The sequence below is a fragment of the Oryza glaberrima genome, chromosome 12, assembly GCF_000147395.1.
Source record: "Oryza glaberrima chromosome 12, OglaRS2, whole genome shotgun sequence".
Taxonomy (NCBI): Eukaryota; Viridiplantae; Streptophyta; class Magnoliopsida; order Poales; family Poaceae; genus Oryza; species Oryza glaberrima.
In genome coordinates, this window is record NC_068337.1 from 2112391 (window position 1) to 2126217 (window position 13827).

The following is a 13827-nucleotide window of genomic DNA, read 5'->3' on the forward strand; positions in this document are numbered from 1 at the left end:
GGACTCTAATCTCTACTTTTAATTTTCTAATTTTTTTATTTATTCTGATTTTTTATTATTTCTAGTTTTTATGCCTATATGGACCCTAGTCTCTTCTGCCAATCTTGTTTATTTTTAGTTTTGATTTTTTGTAATTCTAAATTGTATTTCTATATGGACTATAAAGTCTACTTTTAATTTTCTTATTTTTTTAGTTCTAACTCTGTTTTAGTTATTTCTTTATTATATTCCATATGGACTTTAACTCTATATTTAACTTTTTTTCATTCCAAATTTCAATTATCTCTAAATTGTATAACTATATGGACTCTAGTCCCCTCTTCCAATATCCCTTATTTTTTAATCCTGAATTTCAGCTATTTTTCAAATTGTATTTATAGATAGACTATATTTTTTTCTTTTCTCCGAGTAATATGAGAATTTATAGGCTGTGAGAGCAAACGTGGAGGCTCCTGTATTTATATGTGGACTCTTTTTTAGTTTTATTTAGTTTAACTTATGAATTTCACATAGTTTGAATTGTATTTTCTACTTTTCACTTGAACTCTCATTTTTTTTCTTTTCTAAAAATTGTATTCTTAATAGACTCTCTCAATTACTATTTTTTTAAAAAAAATCCATTTTCTATAATATTTTTTGAATCTTAATTATAGGTATTTATAAATTATATTTATACCTATATTATTTTGAGACAAATTATAGAGGCTAGAAGTTGATATATTTTGGGACGGAAGGAGTATTATTTAGTTCTAATCCAACTTCAAACTATTTTTATATAATACTCATACATGAACAATTTTTTTCATAATATTTATTTTCTCTCTCCAAATTTTAGGTACTTATTCTCTTAATATTATCTATTTTTTGCCTAAATTGTATTTCTAAAGGTACTTTTATCTCAATATTAATTATTTTTAAATTTTAATCCGAGTTTCGGATATTTCTAAATTGTACATCTACGTAGACTCTTCTCTAATTTTTATTTATTTTTTTATTCTGAATTTTAGATATATTGAATTGTTGACCACGTGGTTCTATTTGGACTCTTTTTTTCTCTAATTATTATGGATTATATTATGGGAGTTTCTAGGAAGTGGGAGCTAACATGGTGGCCCTTTTTCCTATTACATTAAGATAATATAGATATATGGATAAATACAACAGGGGAACCGTATCCTCTGACATTATATAGTAATGTCACAGTGTGACATTCCTTAATCCGCTCCATCCATTCTAAATCAACGGCCACATATTAATTGCTATCTAACTAATCAAATTAATTAACAGATTATGTAGGTGTGTACTTAATAGGTGGGAAGGAATTTTTTTTTTGTTAGCACTAAAGCAGTATCCTCATCTTCATTAAACATTAACCCATCGGCTTGTATATTCAGAATTGCGCCGTTCTGACGGAGATACCTAATTATCATCATGTGCTAGTAACTTGCGGATTCTTCCACCAGTCAACAACGATGTTTGTCTCTTGAAAATGCAATATTTGATCTAGGGACAATTTATAACTACACAATCCACTAATTAGTTTGATTAATTGCATGCCAAATAATCTATGACCGTTGATTATGGATGGTGTGGATTGAAAAAATGTCACACCATAACATTACTGTGTAATATCAGAGGATACGGTTCCACTACAACAGGAGTCTGCACATCTGAACCCGTCATCAGAGATTCGATTTGTTGCAACGGAGAGAATAGAGATAAACAGTGAGCCAATATTGGATAGTACCTGTCACATACATGCACGCTTGTGATTTGTGCTGTACACGGTTACTGTAGCCAGCTTAGGTAATTTTTTTCTTCATTGTCCAATCGGACATTGCACACATAAAACGTGATTTTTTTTTCTAAAAGGAAAAAGAAAGATTAGGTTTTCCTTTTTTTTGTTTTGGACGGATTGTCCGATTCGAGTTTCATAATATGCCTTTTTTTTTCTTTCTTCAGTTTTTGACTAATCCTAATCTAGTTCTATTTTTCTTTTTTCTTATTTTTTGGATTAATGTGAGAATTTCTAGGCCGTGAGAGCGAACGTGGAGGCTTCTTTTTCTATTACTTTATAGATATAATAGATTTTCAACCTTAAATTTAGAGTTCATTCTGGGTTTATTTTATCGAAGTTTATTTTTCAGCCTTTAGTTTTAGATCGTTAAGAACATGCATATAAAATTTTTATTTATAAATTATTTTTGTTTATAAATATGTTATTTGGCTTATTCCCCGACCAATCGACTAGAGCAAATTCTACATAAATATCACTTACATTACACATGAACAAATATTACGTCAAATCTGGTCATTATGGTCAATACCAAGCGGAATTTGGCCGGAATTGGCCAGTATTATTTGCACCGGGAGTATGCCGCTCGCTGTATACCCTTTTAATTAAGAGGTCTTTTACAGTGCTTGGAAGGTACCTGAGGTACCTCCTTAATGAAGTGTTATCCACCGTTAATCTTCAAAGGGTAATTTAGGAACAAAATTTTTTACACTGCATAAATCCATTCACCAGGAAGGCAAAGGGTAATGGGTACTCGAGCAGGTCGATCATGCACATTGATGAGACAATCAAAATCGATCGAACATCTTGAATGATCGAACTAACAGCAAGGCAGTCAATCTCATCTCAGGTTCGGATCATCAAATTAATCAGAAGTTTCAGAAGCACAAGGGCCTCAGGCTGTCAGGCAGCCGAGATCACAGCTACAGGATACGAAAGAAAAACGACACCAACTGACCAACTAGTGATGAAGCGATCAAGCGAACAATCCAATCCTGCAGATAGATTGACCAGATCGATCACCGGAGATCTCAAATCAATTGACGCGGCCCTAATCAGAACACCTCCTCCCGCGCCATCCGCCATGGCGATCATGGAAACGAGGTCCACCGCTTTTGCCATTTACCGAAAAATAATTTAATGAAAATCAATTATTATTTTACCCTTTCACCTTTCGTACGTGGCCCACTCCTTTAATACCTTTTTTCTAGTACCTTCTCTCTCTGTCCGTTAGATCATTATTGATCAAGGATTCTAATTAATTTAAAGCATTCGAGAAGATCTCTTTAAGATTATAGGTGGCGAAAGGATACATACTGGCTACTCCGGGCAATACATTTATGTTGTTGAGTTCGTTTTAGAGTTTGGCAATGACAATTTCGTGACACAGAGAACGAGACAAAACCATTATAAACTTACTTTTGTAAGTTTATTTGATCTTTCGAAGAAATAACAGTTCTTATAACAAAAAAGTTACACACGCCAAACATCCCGTGGGTTAAAAAAATGAAGATATAATATGGTATGATTATACGTTTGCATTGCTTGCTGATGCAAGTAGGGTATATTGGTATGCACTTCCTTCGCTTCAAAGGCCGTGTTTAGTTTCAAAGTTATTCTTTAAACTTTTAACTTTTTCATCACATCAAAACTTTTCTACACACAAACTTTCGACTTTTCCATCACATCGTTCCAATTTCAACCAAACTTTCAATTTTAGCGTGAACTAAACACACCCAAAATGTAGATACCTTTTGGGTTTAAATATGAACTACTCCGTTCAAACCTTCATTTCAAAATGGAATATAGATGCCTTTTGGGTTTAAATTTGGACTAGTAGCAGCATATACGCTCGGTGCACCATGGACCAGGCAGGCTGCAACGTCACTGTGCAGAGTAGAGTACAGAGCAGACCAATAGGCAACGGACCGAATCAACACACACATATCAGGTCAGAAGATGCGGGTTCACTGTTCCATGGGGACAGGGCATGGAGGCCAGCTGCAACGAGTAAAACAGTGACACGTAGCTTTGGCACCTCGCCCAACCCAATGTTTCCTTCCTGGAGACGGGGGTGGAGAGTGGGAGAGAGAGCGGAGAGACCAAGCCGAAACCCCAAAACCAAAACCAAAACCAAAACCCGGACCCAGGCAGGCGGAGAAAAACCAAGGACAAGGAAACCCCTTCCCTTTCCTGGAGAGCACGGGTGATGGAGAGTGGAGAGAGCAAGCCGAAACCCCCAAAACCCTCCTCCACCTCGCCGCTGCGCGCTATGTCCTCCGCCGCCGGGGACCACCTAATCCTTGGCCCTCCCGTCGCGGGCCTCCCCGTCGGGAATGCGTCGTTGTCAGCCGAAGCGGGCTCCACCTCCACCGCGGGACATGTCGCAGGCGCGGAGGTCGTCGAGCACTTGCGAAGTGGCGCCTTTGGCAACCCCTGCCTTAATTTCTTCGCCCTCGTCGACAGGGACACGCCGCCCCAGCACCTCCGCGACCTCCTCGCCGCCGCCTGGGAGCACGATGCCCTCACCGCGCTCAAGCTCGTCTTCAACCTCCGCGGCGTGCGCGACAACGGCAAGGGCGACAGGGAAGGCTTCTACACCGCCGCGCTCTGGATGCACCAATACCACCCACGCACGCTCGCCGGCAACCTCTCCGCGTTCGCCGAGTTCGGCTACATCGAGGACTTCCCCGAGCTTCTCTACCGCATCATCCACGGCGCTGATGCACGCAAGGTCGCTAAGGCCAAGTCCAAGGCCTGGGGGGGCGACCTCGCCAGACTGAGCGGCCGGAAGCGCGCCCGCGACGACGACGACGACCCTACGCCTGCGGCGTCTACCGATGCGGTCCAGGTCCAGCCCTAGCCCCAGCCCCAGCCCCAGCCCGACCACTTGCTCACCGACGCCGTCAACCTGGAGACAGAGGATGTCGTGGGGGAGGCGCCGGTGAAGGGCAGCCCCAGCAAGAAGGTGCTCAAGGCGGCCCGCCTCGCCAAGTTGGCCATGAAAATATACCATGAAGATGACAACTATCGTCTCCTCTTCAACTCCATCACCAGTTTCTTTGTGGACAACCTCCGCTCCGATCTCGAGCACCACAAGTCCGGCAAGCTGTCCAAGATCGGGCTCACCGCCAAATGGTGTCCCTCACCAGACTCGTCCTTCGACCAATCCACATTGTTATGTGAGGCCATCGCTCGCGGTCTCTTTCCACGCGAATCAGACGCTAGCTACGCCAACATGAAAGAGGAGCATTACATCTTCCTTGTGCGCCGCCGTCTCCGCCGCGAGGTTCTCGTGCCGCTGCGTAAGGACCTGGAGCTGCCCGAGATTTATATGTCCAAAAACCAATGGTCTGATCTGCCTTACGAGCGCGTGGCCTCAGAGGCCATGAGGATTTACGAGCACTTGTTCAAGAAGCACGATGAAGGGCGCTTCACGGCGTTTCTCAAAGACCACAAAGATAGCCGCGAGGCCGCCAAGCACAAGGCAAAGAAGGCGGCGCCCCAGCCACCCCTTCTGCAAGACATCATTACCTCGCTTGGCCTGGCATCGCATGCCAGCAACATCAAACGAAGGGAGGATGCTGCTCAGCAGTGGCGCACTTTGGTCGATCATCTCCGTGGGAAGGGATCTCTGTGCAATTGTATGGCGGTCTGCGACGTCAACAAGGGGGGGCTGGTCAAAAGTGAAGGCCAGAAGTTGTTGAAGATCTGTGTGGGGCTTGGATTCTTAATCTCTGAACTCAGTTCGCCTCCATGGACGAACTCGGTGCATGCCTTCGCTTCAAACTATTTCCCTCTTGTGCTTTCTGTTGGCAGCTATCGGGAAAAGTTGAATTTTATTCGCCAGATGCCTTGCGAAGAGAGGTTTAACCTAAAGAAGGTGTTTGAGGGGATAATTACAAGGGCAGTAACGAGTGGTGTTACCCCGGACAATATGGTGAAGACCATATTCATATTCACAGACAAGTTTTTTGAGAAGGCATCAGTGCGTCCGGTTGAGCTGATTGAACATGAAGATTTTAATCCATTGTCGCCGCGTCCGTGGCATGAAGAATATCGGAGGGTGTGCGAAGAATTCAAGAGGGTAGGCTTTCAGGACGTGGTACCTCAGATCGTACTGTGGAACCTTAAGGGGCCACGCTCTGCAGGCTTAACCGCAACTAAGGATGGAGTCATGACACTTAGTGGATACTCGGATGAGTTGATGAGATTGTTTCTTGAGAACAATGGGGTGGTGGAGCCGGAAGATGAGATGCTTGATGCAATTGCTGGGGACGAGTACCAGAAACTTCAAGTGATTGATTAGGATAACTGGTCTAGAGGTTTGAGATTATGAGTGACTAGGAGATCTATGTTTATCCTGACTCAGTAATACCTTTTTTGTGTTGGATGCATGAAATGTGACTTCTGTTCGTGCTTAATTAGTTTCTCGTATGCACTCATTTTCATCTATTTGTTTAAATGCAATGCTCCATTTGGTTGCGGAAGTTTTAGTTTTTAGAAGGGATTGAGAGTATGGAATGACGGTTATTCTATTTAGTTTGAGGAGCTACAAGTTATAGTAGAATAAGGATGAAGAATTAAGAAAAGAACTCCATACTCTTTAATAGTAGTAAGGTAGGGGGTGAGAGTTGAAACGAAATTAATTACTTACTTCTTTAAGTTTCCTAAGAAAATCTTAACCATATATTTTCACTTAAAATCCCGTCTCTATCTCAATTTGTTCGCATCATCTCTACCAAACAAAATAATAAAATTAAGAATCAAATTCTCTTATTAATCTCACCAATTCTCTCATCTAAACTCTTAATTCTCTTCCCTCGATTTATCAAACAAGTTCTTTTCCAAGTGTTCCTATACGCGTCACTTCTGATATGGGTGTGACGTTTGTTCTTATACTAGTATTATAATTTGGTGATAGTGTAGTCTGATTATCGAAGATATGGGTGTGCTGATGTTTGTTTTTATGCTACTTGGTGATACTGTAGCTAGTCTGATCATCGAAGAACTAAAAACAAACATTTATATCTTAACTCAGTAATTAGCATGGCTCAGTTTGCTATAAACGGTGATTTTTTTTTTACTGAAACAGAAAAGGTTAATTTACATCGACCAAAGGAACATCACGATTTTGCAAGCCAGCTGAAAATTAATGCTTATATCTCAAGCTCGTCTGTTTGGACAGATTAGGACCTGTAACCTTACGGGTTGACTGACACAAAGTTACTGCAAGATGGTGATTAGACAGAAATTAACGATAGTTATACTCATTTGACTTTTTCGCAGTATTGTTTTTCCATAACTATTTATGACAGGCATCTTCTGTAAATATTTTAAATGACTTACAGAACGCATACATTGTCATAGAAAAAATGGACATCTTGGTAATGTTTTTATTTCATCATAGAACAAAGCGAATTTCCTACTGTTCTATTATAAAAATGGAGATACCACATATTACCGCTGTTCCAGATCGAAGGCATGGTCATCCTCATCTACTTCTGTTCCAGATTGAACTGTACAGGGCCAACCTTAAATGAACGCTGGAGATTGCAACCGCCAGGTGTTCATGGCACTGTAATTCCCAGTACACATACAACTTTACACCTCCCGTGGGATAAACTAACAAAAGTGGCTAATAGCTTCTTCCCACTAGGTAGATCATCATCATAAGGCCCGCCATCATCTGTTTCATGATTCATCTTTCTCGCAAGTATCTTATTAATTTTGTGGAGATCATTTGTGAGCTTCTGGTCCTTGTTCTGCTTCCTCGTCTTCCTGCAATCCTGCATTTCCCTCCAAACAGGAATGCAGCCTTTGGCATGGCTTCCGGTCGTTATATTTGGCCCACTCCTCAGTCCCACCTATGCAATAGTACAACACTTAGAATGAGGTATGGAAATATAGGGCAAAAGATGAAAACGGTATATCAAATATGAGCTCAAGAAATCCGCACAGCAAGGGAAACAGGCAAAAGGTAAGGACAGATTCACAGAATACAGTACCCATGTCCATCTTCGACTAATCATCCTCATCATCGCTCCCTGAAATAAAATTAGGATCTTTCTCCATCCAGTGCATCCTCTTCCCTTAGCCGCTCAAGCCTTCAATTATCATGTTTGAAACAGAACCAAAGAACTCTTTATCTGCTTGAGTTATCAAGCTTTGGTTCCTGGGATATAGATGGGTCTGCTTTGTTGCATGTACTGTTCCGTATAGGCCATCTGTTGCTCACCAAACTGATAGCCTGACAACTCTTCTTGATATCCAGCAGTTACCATTCGGACTTGAACAGTATCGTTTCCAGTGACATCAGAAGAGACGTTAACTTTTATGAGATACAGGTCAAGATAGCACAAACTAATAGTTAATGGCAATTTCAGTATAAGATCATGACCATGGGCAAAAAAATATTTAGTTTGTATCAATCATTCAACGTGCATAGTTCAAATTTAATTTGGTTTGTCTCAAACTTCCAACATGCAAAATTCAATTTTTACATGTAGCATTGTGGAACCGAAGTTACTGAACATTAGTGGGATTACCGGTTGTGGCCAATCTTGAGCAGGGTCAGATGGTGGGACGGGCTTGTAGACAGGTTCAGCAAAACAGGATTGCTTCTAATGGTTATGTGGAGACTCATCCATACCTTCAGAGACAAGGCTGATTTATTTGTTAGCAGAATAGTCAACTTCATCTCCAACAAAATTGTAATCTTCATCTTCTCTAGCAATAGGCTGTTTCTCACTCCTGCTGAAATATGAAATTATTATTTTGAAGGGGTGGTGGCGACAGCATATGCTTTTGAACTTGATGTTTCAGAGTAGAACCTAGTTTGGCCAGGTCCAGCTACCTCATCGTAGTATAGCAAGCATAACAAGAATCAAGATACCTAACTTCAACAAGCAAAGCAAGTGTATATGGATGAGAAAGTACATACATTACAAATAAATTAAGCCAAATAATTAATTAACTCATGCAGAATATAAAGCAAACGAGTAAGATATGGCCATAAATTATTCGTTAACAGAACTTGCTTCCCTGTTTCCCTGAATCAGCAAAGAACAAAGCTAGTAGGACTGTAGCAGTACACAAAATACCCAAAATTGAACCAGCATCGAACAAAGCCAGTAGTAGTACATAAATACCAGGAGTTTAATTCTTGACAGAAGATTAGGGAATAATTGAAACAAGACTCAACCATCTTGGCAAAAAGTATAAAATTATACTTTCTATATTGCTCAAAATATAAACACTCAGATTCCAAACAAATTATTTCAGTATATTTTCACATACTCTCTTAACCAAGAACATTTTCCTATTGTCAGTTAGTTTTTTAATCAACTTCCGCTACACAAAATGCATTTTAATTTTCAAGTAACATACCTTGAGTCCCTTTCCTTTATCTTTTTCTTTAAGACTTCCCCAGATGATCCAAGTCAAAGGTATGACATGATTTTAGCAATCCTGTCAAGTACAGAACCATCCACACTGACAGTAACCATCTCCCGAAGAAGCAAGAAGAATGCCGAGGAAAACAATAATATTCAGGAAATCTCAACGTGGTATATGATGTATTTCCATAATACCTCTGGAACAGGGCAATCAGCTTTGCTCCTGTGAAGAGTTGTCGGAATATCATTGGTAAGTCCATCCTCCTGGTTTCATTAATGAAATTAATCACCCTACCACTTAAACCAATAGTTCAAATCAAAGAAGCGAATGATGATTCATATCTTTCTTCTCTTGTTTGCATGTTATGAAGTGAAGTGGGAGCTTGAGCATGTTGATCGTACTGCACTCCAGGTTAAAGCAGAGAAACAAACAACAAAACACATCATAGAATGCAACATAGTCATGCAATATGAGTACTGTAAAAGCCAATAAACACAAGCAATGCTATCATTTACATGCTAGTATAGAATAGATAAATTAGAAATTGAAATAGCAGTAATGTTTTTTTTACAATATAAAAGCACCATGGTTAGTACAGATGAACATGGATGAGTGATGAAAATAAAATGAAGGAAAATGGGAGAAGAGCCAATGCCTATAATTTGCACTTCGCTCTACATGACTATTCTGTCTGCAGTAACATGTAATCAACCACACACTCACGCGCATGCAATCATGTAAGCACTAAAAATGGGAACATTTGAAGGAGCTACCATATTGTAAATAAATGTCATGCGATCAGGAAGAAGCATTTCATTTAACTTTATGATGCTTTGTGGCTTTATGATCCATTGATAGACGTAGTGCAATGAACCAAGAATGGATTTAGTGTCCATATTATATTATATGGTCCATCACATAAGAAGCAAACATCAATTAAAACTAAAAGGAAATATACCTTTACAGTTGCCGTGCTGAATGAGATGCCTGATCTTCTTTTGTTGCCCTCAACAACACAAGTGCACAGGCTAAATATATAGACCATCTACTTAATAACTAACTTACAAAGGTGTCTGCGTCCAGACAAGGGTGAAGGACATGAGGCGATAATTTCATATTGGTATAGCTCAAATCAAGAGATGCATGCAACCAATTATTGTATTATTCTACAAGGTGGTAATGATGATCCTCACAATAGTGTACATGAAATAATGTTTCACTAAGAATGATCCAGCAGCCACTGTAAAACATATGTCTCATTTTTATCACTCGGAACAAAAATAAAGAAGGCATTAAAGAAGCATCACCATACAAATCCAACTACTTAGTTGTGCATAATGCTCTCAAGAAACAGGTTGGAAGAATCATGAATAACAGAATAATTTGGCTTGGCAGTCCAACAAGAGAAAAATGGATCTCTCTTAATCACCTCCAATTAAAGAAAGAGGACTGGCCCTAAAAGAGGTTGACAACTTGTTGTGTCATAAATAAACAATGGAATCAACTCCGTAATTTCCTATACTGAAGAAATATGACAGCAGTAATCACTCTTACCAATATATTACAGCATTTGAAATGAACCATGAATCTGACAGGTTGTCCACAATACTATGGATTCTAAACTATCAAGAAAAGGTATGATCAAATGGTATGGAACACTGAGACTAAAACAATAGTATGGTGGGGAGTACCTTGGCTGTGTATCTTTCCCACCCTCTGTGTCAGGCCTACTTTTCTATTTCACTTAGTACTTTGTGAAGTAGAGCATAGTCCAATCCAATGACCAGATGTGTATTTGCATATCACCTTTAAAACACAAAAGGTGAAAATTAAATGTCAATCAACATGGTAGTTCAAGCATCTGAGTCTTCATTTTCACAAGAATATATCATATGCTCTTAGAAAAAATGTCCAACTACAGTATCCACCATTAATATTCAGCTCTGCATAACTGACTGACTCGGTCCAAATACCAAGTACACACTAGCCCCTGATATTTCAAATTAAAAGGAAGTTAACAATCAAGCGAGTGTTCACTCTTCATAGTTCATATTCCAAATAAAAAATCTGGAATTGCTGCAGTATGTGGACATAACACAGTTCCAAAGAAAGATTCAATTTCTCATTTCCACAGAAGTCAGAAGCAACTATGTCATAATTTCAACCACTCATGCACATGTATGAGAACATGTCTATAAAGTACAAACAAATAAAGCAAGAAAAAAAAAGTTTATAGCATACAAGCCAAAGTGACTCCTTGTCCCCAAAAGGATGAAAAGGATATAAGACTGCTGCACAACCAACCTCCAAGATATTTGTTTTTCTCAATAGATATTCTGTGTGCATCTGCAAGTTGTAATACCAACAATTGCTGAAGTTAGAGTTCCAGAAGGGCATATGATAAACCAAACAAAAAAAAAAGTCAGACAAATGAAACCTGTGGCCAGTAACCTTAAATCAGTTCCAGGAGGTGCCACAGCATGAAATGAACCAAGCTCTGTATGTTCATACTCGGGGTTATCTCAAGGCACTCCTTAGCACGATCATGATACCTGGGTGTCTCTGGTTCTTCCTTTTTTTTTACCAGGAAACAGTAGGGGAGGCCCCTACGGTATATTAAAATTATATAAAAGAGTAAAGATTACAGGGAATTTACAAAATGTCTATCCATGATTGAACAAAAAAATTTTTATCATCTCTAAGTCCAACTAAATGTAGACTTAGGTCTGCCTTGAAAGCTCGCTTCCAGCTTGAAGTGGTAGGTAAAACGTTGTTGAAAACTAAGTTATTCAGGTGTTTCCAAATATTCCAGGCAGCAAGAAGAAAAACTTCCATGAAACAAAGATGTCCAAACAGTAGCCACTGATGCAAAATCATATCATGAAAATTCAAGTTGAAGTCCCATTGAAAGCCAATATAATTCCAGCAAGCAGAACTGAAGTGGCAGCTGGAGAAGAGATGTTCCATAGTCTCCCTTTGCCCAGCTTGACAGGATTGACATAGGAGAGAAGCACTGGGAGGTTTGCAATGTTTCCTGTCAAGAAGATCCATTGTGTTCACTCTGCCCATAATGTTCTCTGGTTCTTATTTCTTCTCCTCTCTGCATGGAAAACCAGGGAGAGCTAGGTTAGCCCCACTAACCTAATATCGAACAAGAGAGGAATGTCGGAAGTAGTTTGGTTGCATCTGATTTATCAACAATGGGTTCCCATCATAGCAGGGTAGTGCCAGCGAGAGAAATCATCAAAGCAGGGAGTGATGATTTTTATTGACCGCAGAAAAATGATATGGCACTTTGGTGGCCAGGTTTGATCTCTGGTTTAGCCAGGGTGTGAAGAAATCACTCTAGGTCAACGAAAAAGAATCTCATTATCACTCACTACTTGAACATGACTACAGATTTTGCAAGCTTGACTTGAAATGCTGCAAAAATGCATGAATTACCTCGTTACTACAACGGATCTGAGTACAAACAGCTACAATGGATTTGAGTACCAACTACCAACAGCCGCATTCCCCTAAGTGTAGGGAAAGCATGGGTCCTAGATATTTCCCAAACTTACTTGCAACTGCAAGGATCACTTCTTCAACCAATCCTTTGAATTGATTGACTCACTCAAAATCATCCATCCTGGAGAATAATAAGTAGTCAAATGTAGATGCATGTGTCATGATCGGAGGAAAGGGTCAAATTATTTATTAACAAACAACTGGTCACTATAAAGGTTATGTGTTCCAGCCTTCTCAAAACAATTAGCATTTGTTGATATTTACAAAAAGAACACAATGTGCTCTTTTGATCATCATAACTCCACGACAGTAAATATTTTTTTCTAGCAAAACATGTGTTTCTCCAGTCCTTAGATTTACCGCTCCTAGATGTATGAATGAAAGTCAATCAAAAAAAGACATGGGTATGTCAAGAAAAAAAATCCTAGATTAGTGCTCAGGTATAGTATTGTCATTCACATGAGCAAGACAAACTACAATCTATTTTATTGGCAAAATTCAGAGAGATCACATCTAAACATCTTGTAAATGTAAATTTTAACCAATCCTTTGATTTGATTGACCCAGTGCAAAAAGAAAACAATGTAAAAAAAGACAGATCAAATTGGCGGCAATACCACTGTTTTTGTCGGATTGTGGAGGGTGGACTACCACATGCATTGTAATTACACCTCCTGGAATTTCTACTCGAACACGGGACTCCACAAGTGTCCGGTTATTCTCCAATATCCTTCCGGCATTAATGAGCTTCAGGTCATTGACAGTTTTTGGAGTTATTTCCTTGTCTGTCATAAAAATGGCAAGAACAATCCCTTGAATAAAATAAATTTGGAATCCAATAAGGATAACAAGTATGAATTATGATTAAGTGAAATCTTTACAAAATTACAAAAGATCCCTTGAATGCAGGTCAATCTGAGGACCTCCAGAAAACATTAATTCTCATTCATAATCAATCGAGTGTCTCAGAAAAACAGAAATTGCACCATTTTCAAACTTCCAGTTGTAATTCAGTGTGTGTGCAGTCAATGAGGGCAAAAGTACTGCAGGAGGAATATCTTGTTTGCAGATACTTGTCTAGTTTACTCAGGCAGGAGCACCTCACCCAAGCATTGCACATCAAG

General features: G+C 39.4%; 2 protein-coding genes, 1 long non-coding RNA gene and 1 pseudogene across 4 annotated transcripts; 2 read left to right on the forward strand and 2 right to left on the reverse strand.

Annotated features, from left to right (window-relative positions):
* Positions 1-3974: 3974 nt before the first annotated feature.
* Positions 3975-6182, forward strand: LOC127757927 (uncharacterized). Its single transcript, XM_052283519.1, has one exon. The coding sequence runs from the start codon at positions 4005-4007 to the stop codon at positions 4656-4658; it is 654 nt and encodes a 217-aa protein (XP_052139479.1). The 5' UTR covers positions 3975-4004; the 3' UTR covers positions 4659-6182.
* On the forward strand, positions 4797-6104 carry LOC127757349 (uncharacterized). Its single transcript, XM_052282855.1, has one exon. The coding sequence runs from the start codon at positions 4797-4799 to the stop codon at positions 6102-6104; it is 1308 nt and encodes a 435-aa protein (XP_052138815.1).
* An 848-nt stretch (positions 6183-7030) lies between the features above and the next one.
* LOC127757136 (suppressor of mec-8 and unc-52 protein homolog 2-like) lies at positions 7031-8223 on the reverse strand (annotated as a pseudogene).
* A 1239-nt stretch (positions 8224-9462) lies between these two features.
* Positions 9463-13480, reverse strand: LOC127757138 (uncharacterized). Of its 2 annotated transcripts, XR_008013376.1 has the most exons (4): positions 13321-13480; positions 11645-12293; positions 11498-11539; positions 9463-10999 (listed from the first exon to the last, which is right to left on the reverse strand). It is a non-coding gene; the product is annotated as an uncharacterized LOC127757138 (long non-coding RNA). The 2 variants fall into 2 exon arrangements; XR_008013375.1 differs by having other exon boundaries at positions 9463-11539.
* Between the last annotated feature and the right edge of the window lie 347 nt (positions 13481-13827).